Source organism: Rattus rattus, chromosome 1 (genome assembly GCF_011064425.1).
Source record: "Rattus rattus isolate New Zealand chromosome 1, Rrattus_CSIRO_v1, whole genome shotgun sequence".
Taxonomy (NCBI): Eukaryota; Metazoa; Chordata; class Mammalia; order Rodentia; family Muridae; genus Rattus; species Rattus rattus.
The window spans coordinates 172,016,519-172,034,846 of record NC_046154.1 but is presented as its reverse complement, the minus strand read 5'-3'; the positions used below and the strand labels follow the sequence as shown (position 1 = coordinate 172,034,846).

Here is an 18,328-nt window from a genome sequence, read left to right as displayed (position 1 = left end):
GTGATATAAAGTCTTCCATCCAAAACAATACTTGGCGAGGAACTCCTACACACAGGGCAGTGAGCTACATGCTTCTAGTATGCAGAGATGGACAAGATACAGGTATTGGAATCTCATGGTGTATCATAAGCATCCATGCATAACTCTATTTGGTGGTAGATGGTTGAGCACATATAAATTCTTTGTTACAACCTGGTGGCTTTCTTTTGGCTTGACCTTATAGGGAGGGGCTCATGGAGATGTTATTCCTGTGTGTCCATGTTTAGCAATGATCAGGCAGAGAAGCAGGCATTCTTGATCACTGAAATAGCAAAAGTCATAGTACGGGTAGGAAACAGGATAGAACCCCAGTAGTCTAATCAAAATCTAGGGCAAATGAAAGAGGTGGTGAGAAATAAAAGTCAGTCAGTACCAAGTCATGAAGTGTCTTCAGTTTATGTTAAATCCGAGTGAGTTTATTTTGTTCTGTGTAAAAGGAGATTAGTAAGGGGTTTTAAGCAGGAGCATGATAATGAGTTTCCTTGGCAGGAGCATACAAAATGGGATGGCTGGGAGAAAGACTAGAGAAAAGGATGTGAAGTAAGTGGGTGTTTATTTCATTAAATCAGCAGTGCAAAGGAATGCAGGTTCAAATCCAGAATGAACTTGGCCCTTCTTTCCATTTCTCCACAAGTTTGGTTAAAACCCTTGGAAGACAAACCTTCACAAAACTGCTCCTGAATGATCTGCATTTTAGTGGCTAGCCAGCCAGTGACAATGGCTACAATTCTAGGGCTGAGGCTGGTCTAGGAACAGCTTAGGTAGGCCATAGAGTGAATCCAGTTCCTTAAGAAGCAATAGTTAGCTTAATAATGTGGCCCATGGCAGGGAAGAGACAGGCTTTCTTAGTATCCTCTAGGTACCCAGAAGTCTTCTTGTCATATGTTCCCAACTCTGCCTAATGATAGCACAATAAAACAACCAGTGGTCAAGGTTATGCCAGTGGTAACTTGCTGATAAACTTTGGTTTTATTATGATTGTTAGTGGATGCTTGATGTTTATCTTCCTAACATTGCTTAGTGCTCAAGTCTTATTTTTGAAAAAGAAACATGACTATGGACATACTCTTAACAGACATTATCTTCACTGTTATACCTAAATCATGTGATTTATTGTTCTAATAGTATTTATTTATTGCAATAATAGGGATTAAACCCAGAGCCTTATATAAGTTAGGCAACTGGTCTACCTCAGAGCCCTATCCCTAGCCCAACAGAAATTATTGCTTTATAACTCAGAGTAGAGAGGCTTCATTCCCATATTCACGTATCCTTTTAGGGAAGGACAAAGTGTTTAAGCTCCTAACAGTAGAGTTACATTGTCTAATCTCAAAAGTCCGTGCTAGTGTGCTGGGAGTTGATTACCTGCCTATGGTCTAAAATCATAACAACTAATGTTTTAAAAACAAAAAATTAGGCGTATTTAAAAGACAGTTTAGTTTTGTTTATGTTGTTTTATCTGATATATGATTCTCTTTTCAGTTTCCGGTCATGTGACCCTAACCTCTTCTCACTATTCCACTCTGGAACAATTTTACCAACTGCAAAGCTGACTGTAGACAGCTACAAAGCAATGATGGATGTCTTTAGTGCCTCTAAGAAAAGGAAGCACAACCAACCCACAGGTAAAAGTAAACTTGCTCATTGACAACTCTATAAATTGCCTCTAAGTTTTTATTCACTAACTCAAACAGCATATCACACACACACACACACACACACACACACACATACACACACAGAGAGAGAAAGAAATATATGCACCATTTTTAAAAGCCCAGCAATTTAGTTGTGTTAGTGTGCTTTGGTAATTGCTTGCTGTCCTTAACTTTAACAATTAAGTATTCCACATTCCACCAAAAATATTTTTATTGTTCTGCAAATGTATTAGCAGCCTCTGACTGCTCTGTAGGTACTGCCAAGTTAGCACAAGACATCTCAAGACTAAGTTTTCAGCACAAAGGAATTCCATTTGCCCCATAGGGAGAAAGAGAGATAGAGTATGGGGGAGAAGGAGAAGGGAACAAAGGGTGGGAGTGGAGAAGGGACATTTGCCCTGGGGGGCCAAGAGAGTGCTTCTGGGTATGAAGGAGACAGACTTGGCCAGAGACAAACCCGGCCTTAGGAAAATATTGGTTTATAAAGGCAGAAAGGGAAACCCCTTGTTAGGTTGAGTTTGTTGTGATTAGACATGCCAATTAGGTGAGCCTGAGGGGGCTTTTGATAGCTGGACTTCAAGACTGTGAGAGATGGCCTTGGGTAGTCAGCCTTAGGAGAAAGAAGTGATCAAATATGAAAATAGATCTTGGTGGCTAACTTTGGGAATGTAATCTTACAGTTTTTAGCAAGGAAGAGGGAATAGGGAAAGAGCAAGGCCTGCTGGAGCCATGTTTGAGCATGGCCTGCTAGAACCCCTTCATGTTCAAGCCTGGGAAGCCTTGCTAGCAGGTGTGATATCTTAATGGAAGTCCTTTTCCAAGTAGATTCCACCAATGTACTGATATGGCTAGGCACAAATACAGTCCGGATATCTGAATTTGAACTTGGGACAGTCTTCCTTCCTTCCTTCCTTCCTTCCTTCCTTCCTTCCTTCCTTCCTTTCTTTTTTTTTTTTTTTTTTTTTGTAAATTTATTGACGTATGTAGTTGGCCCAAGCTTCATCCCACTACGATACTGGAGACAGAGCATTATACAAGAGAGACATACGGGAGAGGAGAGAAAACAGTTCTGGGCTGATGCCACCTTAGCTGAGCAATGAATGGTCAGGGTGCTACTTCTGAGAGTGTGCAGGCTCTGGGGGATGGGTGTTTGGGACGATTAAAGAACAGTGCATTTAATACAACCAATTTAAGCATGTCTTCAACTAGCTTACAAATAAATGAGACTCAGTCTGTGGTTATTTTATTTGGCTTTGACAATTACTGGGTTGGGGGCTATCCCTAGTCTACTCTTCTAACTGCTGGCCTGGTTACCTCCCCAGAGGTATACCCCAGATACTTGTTGTTTCTCCTGGCCATGCACCCATGGTTCTACCCTTCTCATGGTGGCTTCCTCCTCTCCTGTTCTTCCTCTTTCTCTACCTGGCCTCTCCTCTCTCCTCCAACTAGGTCACTCCAAACCTAGCTACCTCTAATTCCTCTAGCGATTGGCTATAGCCAATTTTAATCAACCAATAATTTTAAATCAAGGAACAAGGTTTGCACAACAAAAGCTCGTGAACAGGAGATGGCTCATCGGTCTAGACCTTCGGGTGTAGAATGTAGTATCAAGTACATAGCAACAGATCAGGCCTCCACAAGTGCATTTTGTCACTGTTTCCCCAATACCTGCTCATTTTTTTCATTCCATTGCTGTTAGCCTGGAATGTTCTTCTCCATCTCTCCCCCATGGGGTTAGTCATGCCTTCTGTTCTCTAACTTCTAAGGGTTTTTTTTTATTGTTATGATTTTTTTAATGGAAACCTCCCCTGGTTCACTGTGTCTTTGGTTGACCCATTCCTTCTACAAGTTTATGTAAAATGTATTATCATTATACAACATACGTCACCTTAATGGGAATGTAAATTTATGTTTTTGATAGTTTTATGCTTTACTTTTGATTTTTGAGTTACAGTTTTTGATAGCGTTTGATCTATTTTTGGTATACAGATATAGACGATTTATCTGCACTTTTCAATTCCAAAAGCGATGATACTGTTGTTTCCAAGATTAAAGCACAATCAACGTATGACTCAGATTCTCAATTAGGTTCTGGTATTAATATCAGAGAGAAGGATCGAATGCTGGCTTGGGGACTGGATCATTTTGCGAAAATCTTCCTATGTTGCAGGAGAGCGATGGTAATGAGTTCCTTTCTCTTTGCTCATGCATTAGACTAGACTTAGCCATAAACTTGGGTTTGTAAAATATGCACGCTTACTACATACAGACTTCTTCTTGCTAGCTTTTGCCTCAGCCACTTTTCAGGTTTGCCTGATATGACACTAAAGATTTATGTGTTGTGTGTTTGTAGGGTAGAGGGCATAAGCTCTTTTACTTAGCTGTCATCTTTGCTCCCAGAGTCTTCTTGGTGACCTGGTTGTCATGAATCCTGTGATGATGCATGTGCCTTGACTGCTTTCCTACAATGGATAGGAAATGGGAGTCCTTTGTGATAGCGCTAGATGTGTCCCCAGTGTTGCTAAGACTCGTATGGCCACAACCCTCTCTCTTTCTCTAGTACAAGAGAAGACTTATGATGTCTGCTTTGAAAATCCTGCCCTTGTCTCAACTTCCTGATTCTATCAGTCACTTATGCTAATTGCCTCCCTCTCCTCTCCTCTCTCTCCTCTCTCTCCTCCCTCCCCCTCCCTCTCTCTCTCTCTCTCTCTCTCTCTCTCTCCCTCTCTCTCTCTCTCTCTCTCTCTCTCTCTCGTGTCTCATGTACATGTGGGTGCAGGTGTTTGTGTATGGAGTCCAGATCAGGCCACTGGGTATCCTGCACTATCATTCACTGCTTTTTTTTTTTTTTTTTTTTTCCTGTCCCAGTGTCTCTCACTGAACCTTGAGCTAGGCTGGCAACCTGCAAGTCACAGTGATCCTCCTGTGGCTGCCAACCCTGTCCTATACCCTAGTGCAATAATCCCAGGTACAGTGTATGTGTTTCAGTGGCCCTGCTTGGCTTTTTATGTAGATGCTAGAGATGCAAACACAGGCCCTCATGCTTATGCAGGCATTTCCTACCCACAGACCCATCTCTCTGGTCATCTTTGATGTGACTGAAATGCTACCTTACAGACAGCTAACCTCAAGATTGGAATTAGTAGACAGAAAGAAATTAGTTTGTTTTTAGTCACAACAGAAAAGACATATGCTTAAACCATATTGAAAGGGGAAAGGACCACTATACTTTAAAGACAAAAGAACGGACACTTGGGTTTCCTCCATGGAATAGACCAGGTAAATTCGCAAAAAAGATAACTAAACCACAGTCATCTCCTTGACCATGAGCATCCAATTGTATGTCCATTCCTATTAGCTTCAGAGCAGTAGAGAAGCCAAGCTCTTCTCACTACATGGAGCTCAGCTCATCTTGGTCCTGTTCTTCTTCCCATCTCCCCAGCAGTCAGTTTTACCCTTCATCTTCTCTGTTCTTTGTTCCGAGTCTTTAGCACTCTCCTCCTCCCAACCTTCACAAGAACTGCTTATTTCAAGGTCCCTGTTCATATCATTCCTCCTCATGAAGGACTCTTTCCTGACCCTCAGCTAACAAGTCTTCTCATTCCTTGGCAGTTCTAGATTACTTCTGCTTGTTTTTTAAATTGACTCTCTCTCTCTCTCTCTCTCTCTCTCTCTCTCTCTCTCTCTCTCTCTCTCTCTCTCTCTTTCTCTCTCTGTGTGTGTGTGTGTGTACGCATCTCTCTGCGTGTATGTGTGCATGCATGCAGGTGCCCAAGACAGCCAGAGGCATGAGATTCCCTGCATGCAGCTAGAGTCTCAGGTGGTCGTGAGACAACTGATGTGGGTGCTAGGAATCAGATTCAGGTCCTCCGGAAGAGCATCGTGTGCCTTAACCTGCTGAGATATTACTTCAGCTCTTTAAAATCAAATATATTTCCCCCTGAAAGCCCCTTTTTGTGTACCTTTCTACTCGTGGGCTTCTCTTGGAAAGTTAGGCAATAGGAAGGTAGAACAGCTGTCCTTGCTCACTGTTATATCCCCAGCACCTATAAAAGTGGGACACGGGGGTTCTGACTATGAATATGTGACTTGTTTTCATTCAGTGGATTGAGGACCATGAGCAAATTAGCCTAGGCTTCATTTCCTTATCGCTAGAGTGCTAGAGTATGTAAGCGTCTCATGATTGGTGAACTCAGACCAGTAAATATCATGTCACAGTGTTAAGCCTGTGAATGGCCCATAACAAATGGTTTTAGTTAGTATTTATCATTGACATATGTGTTTGCATGAAAAAGTAAAGTTTTCCAGACCTCTGTAACTTCTGGACCTTTGTGGTACCGAATGTGATGTTTGTCCTAGGTTCTTGCTTACCGTGGTGGCTACTGGACTCTACTGCAGAATTGCTGCAGGGTCTTCTGGAACCTTTCCCGGGAGCTGCAGATAATACTGAAGCAGATCATGGATGCTTGCAAAGCTTTTCCTATTGGCCAGGATAGCTTTCTCTGTATCTCTGTGCTACCCTTTTACCTGGGCACAGAACTGCTTATTGACATGTTAATAAAACTGCAGAGCACCAATTCTATCAAGGTAAGGGCCTTTCGGTAATTATTTTTATTGTATCCAATTAAAAAAATGTCTTTTATCGCGAAACTTGGGATAAGTAGAAATTGATATTTTTCTTGTGTTCCCATTTGGGTTGTCTGTTTTTCATTTGCTTCTCATTACAAATTTGTTCACAGCACAGAACTTGCATTAATGTTAATTAAAAAATCTTAGCCTGAAAATCCAGTTTGTCTGAAGGAAAGAGAAAGAAATCCTGACTGTCTCCTCTATAAATTCCACGAGGAAGCTGAGTTGCTAACGTGACCTCTGTCCCAGTCGCCTGTCTCCCCCTGCTCCATTGCTCCAAGTGCTAAGACTTGTAGCTATCAAAAACCGATCACACTGTGACCTAGGTTCTGGAAATAAAATAGAAACAATATATGCAGTAACAAACATCGAAAATTAGCAAACACACAAACACATTGAGATATAACACAACATTGCAGAAGGAAAGTATCTAATAACAACATCACGAAAGACGAAGCATGTAAATTAAGGTATTTATACTGAATCTTACAATATAACTTTAAGTGGGATGTGATGATGTAAGGATGTATTTGCCATAATCCACGGAGTAGTGACAGCCTCTAAAAGCGGTAACTAAAGACCTAACAATGTAAGACTAAATACTCAGTTAACTTCAAAGAAGGAAAGAAACAGTGGATGACAATCACACAAAGAACAAATTGAAAACATATATCAAGTATTATGGTTTGAATGAAAACGAACCTCATAGGCTCACAGAGAGAGGCGTAGTTTAAAGAATTAGGACATCTGGTTGTGTTGGAGTGGGTGTGGTCTTGTTGGAAGAGGTGTGTCACTGGGGTGGGCTTTGAGAGGTCCAAAAGCTCATTCCAAGCCCAGAGTTTCACTTCTCTTGCTGCCTGAGGATCCAGATGTAGACGCTGGAGTTCCTTCTCCAGCACCATGTCTGCCTGGGTGCTGCCAGAACCCTAGAAGGTCTTTGGAGCAAACTGAACTTTCAGGACCCACCACCCAACTGAAGGCATATTAAAGCTGGAGTACCTGGGAAACTATGGTATTAACACAAAGAAGGCAGCCCGTGAATGGTACAAATGGAGAATCTGAAGGCAGAGCATATACAAGTCTTAAAACAATGACAAGGGAGGCAGTGAAATCAAAAGGTCCTCTGAGGAAGTGGCAACAGCTAGCATATAGCATATGCTTCAATTCCATTTTTCAGTAAAGGGGACCAGAGCCCCGTGGGGTTATCCTGCCTCTATTGACTGTGGGGGAAACTTTTTCAATGCAAGTATTCAGGTAGTAAATGAAGAAAGACTGTTGGAATTACAGTACCAAGATTTGTCAGTCCTTAGTGAATGCATTAAGTGGAAGAAGAGTGGCTTGGAGTATGACAGTCAGAAAAAAAAAATCCCAAAGTAATCGACTTAAGCAGCCAGACCTCATGGTTGCCACAAAAGTAGTTGACAGAGGAACATTCCAAAGAATGCCTTGGGAATGCAATCAACAGACTCAAGCCCCCGGGAGCTCTCCAGGAAGCAACATGGTTTCTTCAACAGCGAAATGAAATTTTCGAAAGGGAGATGAAATCATAGATTAAAAAGGACTTGAGACATAACCAGACTTCAGTGTTTGAGCCTTGTGTAAATCTTGTTTCAAGAAATGGGAACATTTTTTGCATGGGTATTGAAGAGCTATTTTAAGGGATTTTGCTATTTGTGTGTGTGTGTGTGTGTGTGTGTGTGTGTGTGTGTGTGTGTCTGTGTCTGTGTCTGTGTGCATGCATGCAAATGCAAGAATGTGGTATGCAAGTGCACACATGCATGCACATGTGAGTGACATGTATACATGTATGCGTGTTTGCAGGTGTGGAAGCACCATAGCGTGCACGTGGAGCTTAGAGGACAGACTTCTTCACATGCCGATTCTTGCTTCCTGCCTTGGTTGAGCCAAGATCACTTTGTTGTTTTTTGCTGCTGGGCTGTGTGTGCTAGGCTAGCTGGTCCACAAGCTTGTGTGTCCACCTCCCCTCTTGCTCTGGGAGCACAGATGCTGCTGTCCCTGGTGTTGATATGGGTTCTGAGCATTTAGACTCATGTCCTCCCTTTTGGGTGCACTTTTGCTCACTGTACCATCTGATCAGCCCTCGTTTTTGTCTATTTTAGAAGCAGGATTATATGACTTCTTCACTCTTTAGGGATAATATTGAGACATTTATAGATCGATTAGTATAATTTTGGGGATATAATTAAAAATAATAAACTGAGTATACCCTAAACTTTGAAAACTGCCGAAGCTTGCAGAAGGTTCATGGGGGTCTTACTATTATTTTCTCTACTGTTTTGAGTGCCTTAAGTTGTCTTTAATAAAACATCTTAAAGAGCTTTGCAAGGCACATACTAAATCTTTTAAAATTTTGGAACGTGACCACACCCAAACCCCTACTCTCCAAATTCCATTTCAGTCCTGTTGTGTGTCAGCTCTGCTTACTGCCTGGTATTATCTGGTCACATGCTCCCCCTCTCCTTGCCCATCAGGTTGGTGGCACTAGAGAGAGGGGGATGCTAACTAAGATCCTTTGAGACAGAATCCCAGCATTGTTGGTAGTGAATTCTGTATTGGAACTTATGTAATGTCACCGCTGAGGACTTCCTTACCCTCATCCTAGCATCCTATGACTCTGATACCTGGTAAGCAAGTATGGCAAGCCAGAGAGGGCTGAGGGACAGGCCGACAAGAGGCAGGCGAGTGTTAAGGCCTTCACTTGGAAATCTGAGAGAAAGGAAGTGAAGCTAGCCCCTTGCTCAGCTCCCACATGCATTAGTGCCTTCAGGCTCTCTCTCTCTCTCTCTCTCTCTCTCTCTCTCTCTCTCTCTCTCTCTTAAAGGTTTATTTATTTGATATATATGAGTACACTGTCTCTGTCTTCAGACACACCAGAAGAGGGCATCAGATCTCATTACAGATGGTTGTGAGCCACCATGTGGTTGCTGGGATTTGAACTCAGGACCTCTGGAAGAGCAGTCAGTGCTCTTAACTACTGAGCCATCTCTCCAGCCCCCGCCTTCAGTCTCTTAATGAGGCACCAGGACAGAAGGAGCTGATCCCAGTCGGCTGTTTTGAGCTACAGCCTGACCCTTAGACAGACCTTATACACTTTGCTTTGCTGCAGACATTCTCAGAAGAGTAGGTAAATGCATCAGATCTCGTGGGAAATAAGAACAGTTGTAGTTAAAATTGTAACTTTTTAATCTGGACAAAAAATTAGATGTCTAGATGAAAACCTCCTGGGCTAGTTTTATGTCAACTTGACACAAACTATAGCCATCTAAGAGGAGGGAATTGAGAAAATGCCTCTCTAAGATCAGGTTGCCAGAAAGCCTGTAAGGCATTTTTTTTTTTTTTAGTGATTGATGGGTAAGGGCTTGTCCTATTTGTGGGTAGTGCCATACATGGTCTGATGGTCCTGGCTTCTAAAAGAAAGCAGGCTGATCAGGTTGAATGGTGAAAGCCAGTAAGCAGTACCGTCCATGGCCTCTGCATCAGCTCCTGCCTCCAGGTTCCTGCCTTGTTTGAGTTCCTGTCCTGACTTCTTCCAATGATGAACAGTGATGTGGGTCTCTGATCACAGGAATGGTAACCCTAATTAGATAGAAATTGGTACCAGGATAGTGGGGTATTGCTGTGACAGACTGACCATGTTGTTTTGGGGAAGATTGCGGAAAGACTTTGGAACTTAGGTATAGAAAAACCATTGAGTGTTCAAAGCGTGGTGAGCTGTTCTGTGGAAGGTTAGAGTATCAAGAGCAATGCAGAAGATGGAAGACTGGCTTGTGAAGTTCGACAGGGAAATTTGAGAGTCACTTAAAGATCTCCATTGGGGTCGTTGCATATTTTGAGTCAGGAATCTGTGGTTCTGGTTAACTGGGGCTGAAGTCCTGGCTGTGATGAACAAGTCACCAGAGCAACGGGAATGAAACCCTTTCTTCACTGGGACAATCAATGCTGGTCGGCTGGAGCTAAGAACTTGGCAGCGATTAAGAAGAGACCAGCATCTGTGGGGGGAAATCTGAGGAGTGTTTTCTCAGAGTCAGCACCCAGAAGCTGTGCTCCAGAGACCAAGGTTGTATTTCATGCTGGAAGCTTGGTAATAGATGAGCTGATGGCGAAGGAGCCTTCTTCTTATAACAAGAGTCCCCTGTATTTTGGAGACACCAGTATCATGGGATGCCCACTAAACGGAGGTTACTTAAGCCTAGGAGATGTGTTTCATGTGCTTTTAATGGCTGCCTAAGCCCTTTGGAGGAGCCCAGAAGGTTGTGAGTAAATCCAAGATGTTGGATGCCAAGTTGGAGTTCGTTTTTATTTTGTTCAGATTGTGACTGTGTCCTGATTCTTCTCTCTGAAGTAAAAAGAAAAAAAGCATTTACTTTATTTATTTATTTTTTATTTTATAGGAACCCATGGTTTTAGATTTTCTATTTAAAAAGAAGTTTGGATTTTAAAAGAGTCTGAATGTTTAAAATGTTTGTATTCGTAAGACTTGTGGGGGTTTTTTAAAATTGGCAAGTATTTTATATTGGGATGTTGAAATGAATGTGTTATATTGAGGATGAATAAGAAGGAAAAGGCTGTGGCTGAATACTGATGTGGTTTTGTGTCAAGTTGACAAAGAGTCAGTTTTGCTGGTTAGTTTTATGTCAACTGACTCAAGTTAAAGTCATCTGAGTAGAAGGAACTTCGATTGAGAACGTGCTTTCATAAGACCAGTCTGTAGGCAAGCCATAGGACATTTTCTTAATTAGCGATTGATGGAGGAGGGCCATGGGCCTCTGCATCAGCTCCTGCCTCCAGGTTCCTGCCCTGTTTAAGTTCCTGTCCTGACTTCATCCAATGATGAACACTGATGTGGAAACATAAACCAATTTTGACCCCAGGTTACTTTTACTGGTTTTGGTGTTTCACCACAGCAATGGCAACCCTAACTGAGACACCTCCACAAAGTTGACTTTTATATTAAGGGATTGAGTGTAGTATTCCACAAGCTAGTAAAGGTGCCAGCCACACCAGGGTGCTTTCCCTAAAAGCCTTATCATGTTGGTTTAATGCCCTTCCTTAAGTCATCAGTGAATAAATACCAAGAACAGACCCCAGTCTCTGCTGCCTAATTAATATCAACTGTCATTTATCTAAGTTAACATGTGAGATAGTTAAAACCAAGCAAAGTAAAAAAAGTCAGCGGCACCGTCACGGGCCACATAATCAGCAGCCACAGGCGTCTGCTGGCTGTAGCAAATTCCAGCAAACAGAATTCTAGCACATTCCCTCACCACAGACGATTGTATTACACAGGCCATCTCTCATTACAAAGCTGTGCGTCACCTAAACGTTAATTTTCCCTTTCGGTTTGGCCCCTTCTCCCATTCCATTATCACATTGACTTACGAGAAAAGTCTGTAGTGAGACCCTAAATCTGGGTACCTTATCTCCACGTGCTTCTTGCAGCCATTGGAAGAGAAAGGCGAATTCAGCATTCCCAGCTGCTATGGGAACATCAAGACTGATAACGGAGGTTCCAGCCTGACGTTTGAACATCCTTTGGATGACGTCAATGTGGTGGATTTGAAATGGATCCATGACTTTGTGTTGAAGTCTCTGGAGGTTTTATACCAAGTAGAGAAGTGGGAAATGCTGGTGTCTCTTGCCATTCAGTTCAACATCATTTCACAGTATGTCCCGGCCCACAAAGGCAACAAAAAGTCAGACTTCTTTAGGGGATGGTCTTTTAGCTCAAGTTAACTTTTCAATGTATTCTCTACCATGATCCAGTGAGAGGTACACAGAGCAAGTGACCCCGCTGTTGGTGTATGCACAGCGCCAGCTGATCCTGAGAATAGAAGAGATGGAGGGCCCCGATCTCTCCCAGCAGGCTTGTGCCAGATACGAGGCTGAAACTGGAGACAAGGTAAGCTGGGCTGATTCTCACGTGGTCATGGCTGCCAGTTGCCACACATGAAAGGGAAGGATTTAGGAGCCAGATAATCTATTCACCATGGTGGTCTCCATTCAGATCCACAAACATTACTGATTGCTTGCCCTTGGTCAGTGCTTCCCAGGTATAGCAAATCCAGAAGTGTAGGCCTTCAGCACAAGATATGGTTGTCCACGTCAGGGCTGATACAGTCCTTAGGAACAATGGGAATGGTCTCTACATCTATGCCCACAATAATTTTCAGGGGGCGTGTTTTATGTTTGAGTTAATTTTAAAATAATAAAAAAGTAACTTTTAGGACAAAGAAAGAAATTTTCAACCTCAGTATTTTGTTTGTTCTTGCAACCTACTGGAATATATTCCCTAAGAATAGAAACTTTTGCCTGTTTTGCTCTCTGCCGCTCTATCATCCTCTCGGTGTGTAACAGTGCACAACACACTGTCGTTCAATAAAGAATTGCTTAAAGAACCCAGAGAGAGGTTGGGCCATCCAAGTGTGCTCATTAAACCGTAGGAAGGAGTTTGTATCTTGTCAGACCTGCTTCCCTCTCATTATGGAAATGGCCACAAGGGACAGTGAAGACTGGACCAAGAGGCAGCTGTATCTTGAATGATTGGTTTTGGTTAGACCGAGGGATGGGAGTTGAAACCTGGGGGAAACAGGGTTTTGGGCTCTCTAAAGGAATTTCCTTTCATCTAAACACTTTTTGTTTTCACATATTTTACAATTTGAGGACTCAAACATCTGTTCAAGAAATTGTCACAATACTGCAGAAGCAATTAGTTTTAAAAAAAACTTCATCAAGGAAGTTAAAATTGCATTAATTATGAGTAGGCTGCAACCAAATCTGCCCTAGAAGAGAAGCCTGTATTTGAGATGTGCTTCAACTCACATAATGGAATATATATTTAGATCCGTGAATTTATAGAGTATCAGGAAATCATATTCTGATTGCTACACATAAACTCTCCAATGCTCTCCCTGCTGTGCTGTGGACAAGATAAATGTGGAAAATTACATAGCCATGTTTTCCCCAAAGTCCTCAGGACTGAACGGCACACCACCAGCCTTTATTTGTAGTACTGTCTCACATCTGGACAGAGACAGACAGACAGTTCAAGGGAGCCAGACTTTGGACTGCACATACCTAAGGGCTGTCTGTGCTTGTCTTTTTAAGATCACCTGTCGAAACTTCATTGGGAAGCAGATCACGATTGATCGTTCCACACCCAAGAACCTGGCTGAGCTAGATGGCAGTTCTGACCCACTAAAGACTCTCGTCCTTTCAGGTCAGACCCAGTTCCGATGAGAACCCGGGCTTTAAGGTTCACCAGCGTGTTCTGCGTGTCAGCTCTTCCACAATGGCGAGAGAAATCTATTTCTCATGTTTACTTGAAAATAAACCATTTGATATTCATCCTTTTATGTTGATGTAAATGTCCTACAAGGATAATTGAATTCTTCTATATGTTTAAAGTTTTTTTTATAAGCTGAAGGGAAAGAAAAGGAAAAGGAGAATTGATGAGAAAAGTCGACTTTGTGCATTTTTCTGCTTTTGTTTTCTTGAGAATGTGTGTGTGCATGTGTGCGTGCTTGTGTGCACGTACAGGTATGTGTGCAGCTTCTATTTCCTTCAGTGTACATTGTCCTACTGACTACGCCATGGTAAGTTGTTGGCATTATTATCTTATAATCAGCAAGCTGGAAAAGGATTTGCAATACTTTGATTGACTTGCTCTGATGGTTTGAATGAAAATGGCCCACATAGTCTCTCAACTGTTTAGATGCTTGGCCAATAGGAAGTGGCACTGTTAGAAGATGTGTTGGAGGAGTTGTGATCTTGATGGAGGAAGTGTGTCACTGGGGGATGGGAGTCGGGTTTGAAGTTTCAGAAGCTCAAGCCAGACCCAGTGTCACTCTCTCTTCTTGCTGCCTGCTGATCCAGATATAGAATTTTTAGCTCCTTCTCCAAAACCATGTCTACTCGCAAGCCACTATACTTTCCGCCATGATGACAATGGACTTAACCTCTGAAGTGTAAGCCAGCCCCAATTAAATGTTTTCCTTTATAAGAGGTGCTTGCTGTGGTCATGGTGTCTCTTCACAGCAATAAAACCCTGTCTAAAACACTTGCTTTTAGATGAAGAGACTTCCGAAATGTTTTTGCCAGTGCAACTTGTAGAATTGAGGCAATGGAATAAATGGAAAACAAAGGGGCCGAAGAGATGGCTCATCAGTTAAGAGAGCTTGCTGTGGTTCCCGAGGCTATGAGTTCGATTCCCAGCACCTACATTGTGTCACTCATAACTGCCTGTGACTCCAGTTTCAAGCAGTTCGACACTCTCTTCTGTCTGGCCTCTGTGGGTACCTGCATACAAGTGGCATGCACTTACATAGACATATATGCATGTCTGCAGATAAAAATAAAATAAATCTAAAACCAAACAAATCTAATTGTATTGTCACGATTACACAAATACTTCTTTGAAGAAAAAACAGGAGAATAAGAACACAACCTGTGCTGTGTTGTGCTTCTCAAGTGTGTTGTAGAAATTATTTAATCCCCATCTGGGGTTCTATCCTGCCTTTGACCATTTAGTTCCTGGATAGAAGACACACACAACCTTTATATTTACAACAAGCCTTAAACAACACAAAAGCTAGGCAGATATTTACCCTCTGTGCTATTAGAATCTATTTTCTTATCAATAAGCCCAAATTGTTACTTACTATGTTTCATCTGGGCTGCTCTTAACTCCAGTTGGTCAGCCCTCAGGGCCACGTTTTCATGAGTCACCCAATCCATGGTGACTTTCTCTTCCTCCTCACCTCTTTTCTCCCTCATGGTTCTCCCTACTGCCCACCCCCAACCCCTAAACCAAGTCCAGCTATTGGCTGTCAGTGTCTTTATTTACCTATCAGAAGTATCTTGGGGACAAGGTCACATAGATAGGGTCACTTGGATCTACGTGTGAACTCTCTTTTCTCTGGGGCAACTAGGTCTTGGGGACCTGCACTTAGCATTATTAAGACACATCAAAATACCAAACCTCAACAAAGTGCCTATGTTTCTGGGACAGGGAAGGATCACGATCTTTCCTTTGGGATGTTACAATTCTTTCATTTATTATTTATCTACTGGTTTTCTGTACGTACAGATAAATCATTGGACGTTCGTTCAATGGTTTGCCCAGTTGGTCCTCCCACTATCCAGTCACTCAGCAAACACTGAGCGTCTGTTAAGTTATAAGTGCTGCCATTAGGTACTGAGAATTCTAAGATGAATGAGATTACAGATTCCTTGGAGAGGAATTCATGTCTGTTGAGGGAGATCAATAAGGTGGGATTGTAATTGGTTATGTCATTACTATCTCTGATGCTATAAACTGCAATAGCAGATAGCCGGCACTCACCACTGAAGACTGTAGAAAGGCAGAAGGTCAACAAGGTCAGCAGGAAGTAGGCAGTAAAGTACTCCAGAGAGCAGGATGAAGGGGGCCTCAGCCTTATCCAGAGAGCAGAGGGACCCAGAAAAGATGCCAGGAGGAAAGGGTCAAAGGTCTCCCCAAAGAATCTTCTGCCGCAATGTAGAAATAGGTTTGAAGGAACTGCTGCTGCTCCTGGCTTGGATGTGAATGGAGGCCTGTAGCTGAGTAGAGGGAACAGACACGAAAGAAAGGGAGAGGAAGGCCACAGGACTTTATCCTGTCCTGACTAGGCATGAAGGGCAGATGAGGAGAGCAGGGGCTCACATCGCTATGGAGCCTGCAGCAGGTAACTGGCAGGATAATGATGTCTCCTCCCAGTCAGGAAACCAGCGTGAGGAAGCACAGGTCAGAGGCCAGGGGTGCCCTTGCATCTCTAAGTTTGACTGAATACTTGAGAGAGGCAGAGGGTAGATGGCTGGTGGATACCCAAGGAGAGGCATAGGATAGATGGCTGAAAAATACCGGAAGAGATGGTTGGTGGATACCTGAGGAGAGGCATTGGTGATTGTTGGATATGGCATTCTGAGTGAGCTGGCTTGGAGAACAGTTGAGTCAACTGTATATTGGTTGTAGTTGAAGTCGGGGAGAGTTCTGGTGAATACAGACCCGAGGATATCCCAGTTAGGAAGCAATGTCACTCAAAGCATGGTGTGGCTCTCTAACAGTGACAGATGACTCCTACCTCATGAGCTTACAGTGAGGAAGGTCTGTTTATTGCCTCTGTGTCTGTGTTCATTAAGGTTGAATACTGAACTGTTGACATCACGGTGGAATAAGCACCTTGACCGAGTTTCTGTGCCAGTGTGGTGGTTTGATGATGCTTGGCCCAGGGAGTGGTACCATTAGGAGGTGTGGCCTTGTTGGAGGAAGTGTGTCACTGTGGGTGGGCTTTAGGACCCTTCTCCTAGCCATGTGGGTGTCAATTTTCTCCTGTTTGCCTTTGGTACAAGATGAGGAACTCTCAGCTCCTCCTGCACCATGACTGCCTGGATGCTGCCATGTTCCCACCTTGATGATAATGGACTGAAATTCTTTTTTTTTTTTTTCATCTTTATTAACTTTGGTATTTCTTATTTACATTTTGATTGTTATTTCCCCTTCCCGGTTTCCGGGCCAACATCCCCCTCCCCTTCTATATGGCCTTCCCCTCCCCATCCTCCCCCCATTACCACCCTCCCCCAACAATCACGTTCACTGGGGGTTCAGTCTTGGCAGGACCAAGGGCTTCCCCTTCCACTGGTGCTCTTACTAGGCTATTCATTGCTACCTATGAGGTTGGAGTCCAGGGTGAGTCCATGTATAGTCTTTGGGTAGTCGCTTAGTCCCTGGAAGCTCTGGTTGGTTGGCATTGTTGTTCATATGGGGTCTCGAGCCCCTTCAAGCTCTTTCAGTCCTTTCTCTTATTCCTTCAACGGGGGTCCTATTCTCAGTTCAGTGGTTTGCTGCTGGCATTCGCCTCTGTATTTGCTGTATTCTGGCTGTGTCTCTCAGGAGAGATTTACATCCGGTTCCTGTCAGCCTGCGCTTCTTTGCTTCATCCATCTTATCTAGTTTGGTGGCTGTATATGTATGGGCCACATGTGGGGCAGGCTCTGAATGGGTGTTCCTTCTGCCTCTGTTCTAAACTCTGCCTCCCTATTCCCTCCCAAGGAATGTTCCCCTTTTAAAGAAGGAGTGAAGCATTCACATTTTGGTCATCCTTCTTGAGTTTCATGTGTTCTGTGCATCTAGGGTAATTTGAACATTTGGGCTAATATCCACTTATCAATGAGTGCATACCATGTGTGTTTTTCTGTGGTTGGGTTACCTCACTCAGGATGGACTGAACTTCTAAACCTGTAAGCCAAACCCGATTAAATGTTGTTTTTTTATATGACATGACCATAACTAACTTCAAAGGAAGCATTTCTGATTCTCCACGAGGTTAGGGTCAGCATACATGGGCCCAGCGACTATTGTAGATGCAAACCAAGGAAGAACATGATGTGGATGAGTCATGAACACAGTCTTAGAAGTGAAAGCAGAATATTTGAGAACAGGGCACACAAGGTCAAGGTGTGTGTGTGTGTGTGTGTGTGTGTGTGTGTGTGTGTGTGTAAACAAAGAGACAGAGAGAGAGAGAGAGAGAGAGAGAGAGACAGAGAGAGACAGAGAGAGAGAGAGAGAGAGAGAGACACAGAGAGAGAGAGAGAGAGAGAGAGACAGAGAGAGAGAGAGAGAGAGAGAGAGAGAGAGAGAGAGAGAGAGAGAGAGAGAGAGCACTTTAAGGGAGTGAAAGCATCAATAGTCAAACAGAGAGATAACAAGATTAGCAGGGTCCCTGTCTTTCATTTGCAATTTGGTGGTCACTGTTACTGGCTTTTTGCTATCATAGCTTTGCCTTGTTCTGGTTGTTTCCACATCCCATACCAGGTGTCTTCCTGAAAACCTCCCCTCCCTTCAAGTCCCACATCTCATTTCTTAAAGGAGGCTTGCCCTGACCGTGCCATCTGAAACCGCTCCTCTCAATTCCTCTATGGAGCATGGAACGCTTCTCACCACCAGTCAGAGCACATGCTTTAGGATT

General features: G+C 43.1%; 1 protein-coding gene across 1 annotated transcript in view; it reads left to right on the top strand.

Annotated features, from left to right (window-relative positions):
- The window catches only part of Cfap54 (cilia and flagella associated protein 54), a 276,477-nt gene that overhangs the window by 106,398 nt on the left and 151,751 nt on the right, over nt 1-18,328 (top strand). The window contains exons 34-39 of the mRNA XM_032911469.1: nt 1,522-1,664; nt 3,687-3,877; nt 6,057-6,284; nt 11,787-12,010; nt 12,111-12,246; nt 13,452-13,563. Coding sequence (XP_032767360.1) covers nt 1,522-1,664; nt 3,687-3,877; nt 6,057-6,284; nt 11,787-12,010; nt 12,111-12,246; nt 13,452-13,563 — 1,034 coding nt within the window. The remainder of the gene's footprint in view (nt 1-1,521; nt 1,665-3,686; nt 3,878-6,056; nt 6,285-11,786; nt 12,011-12,110; nt 12,247-13,451; nt 13,564-18,328) is intronic.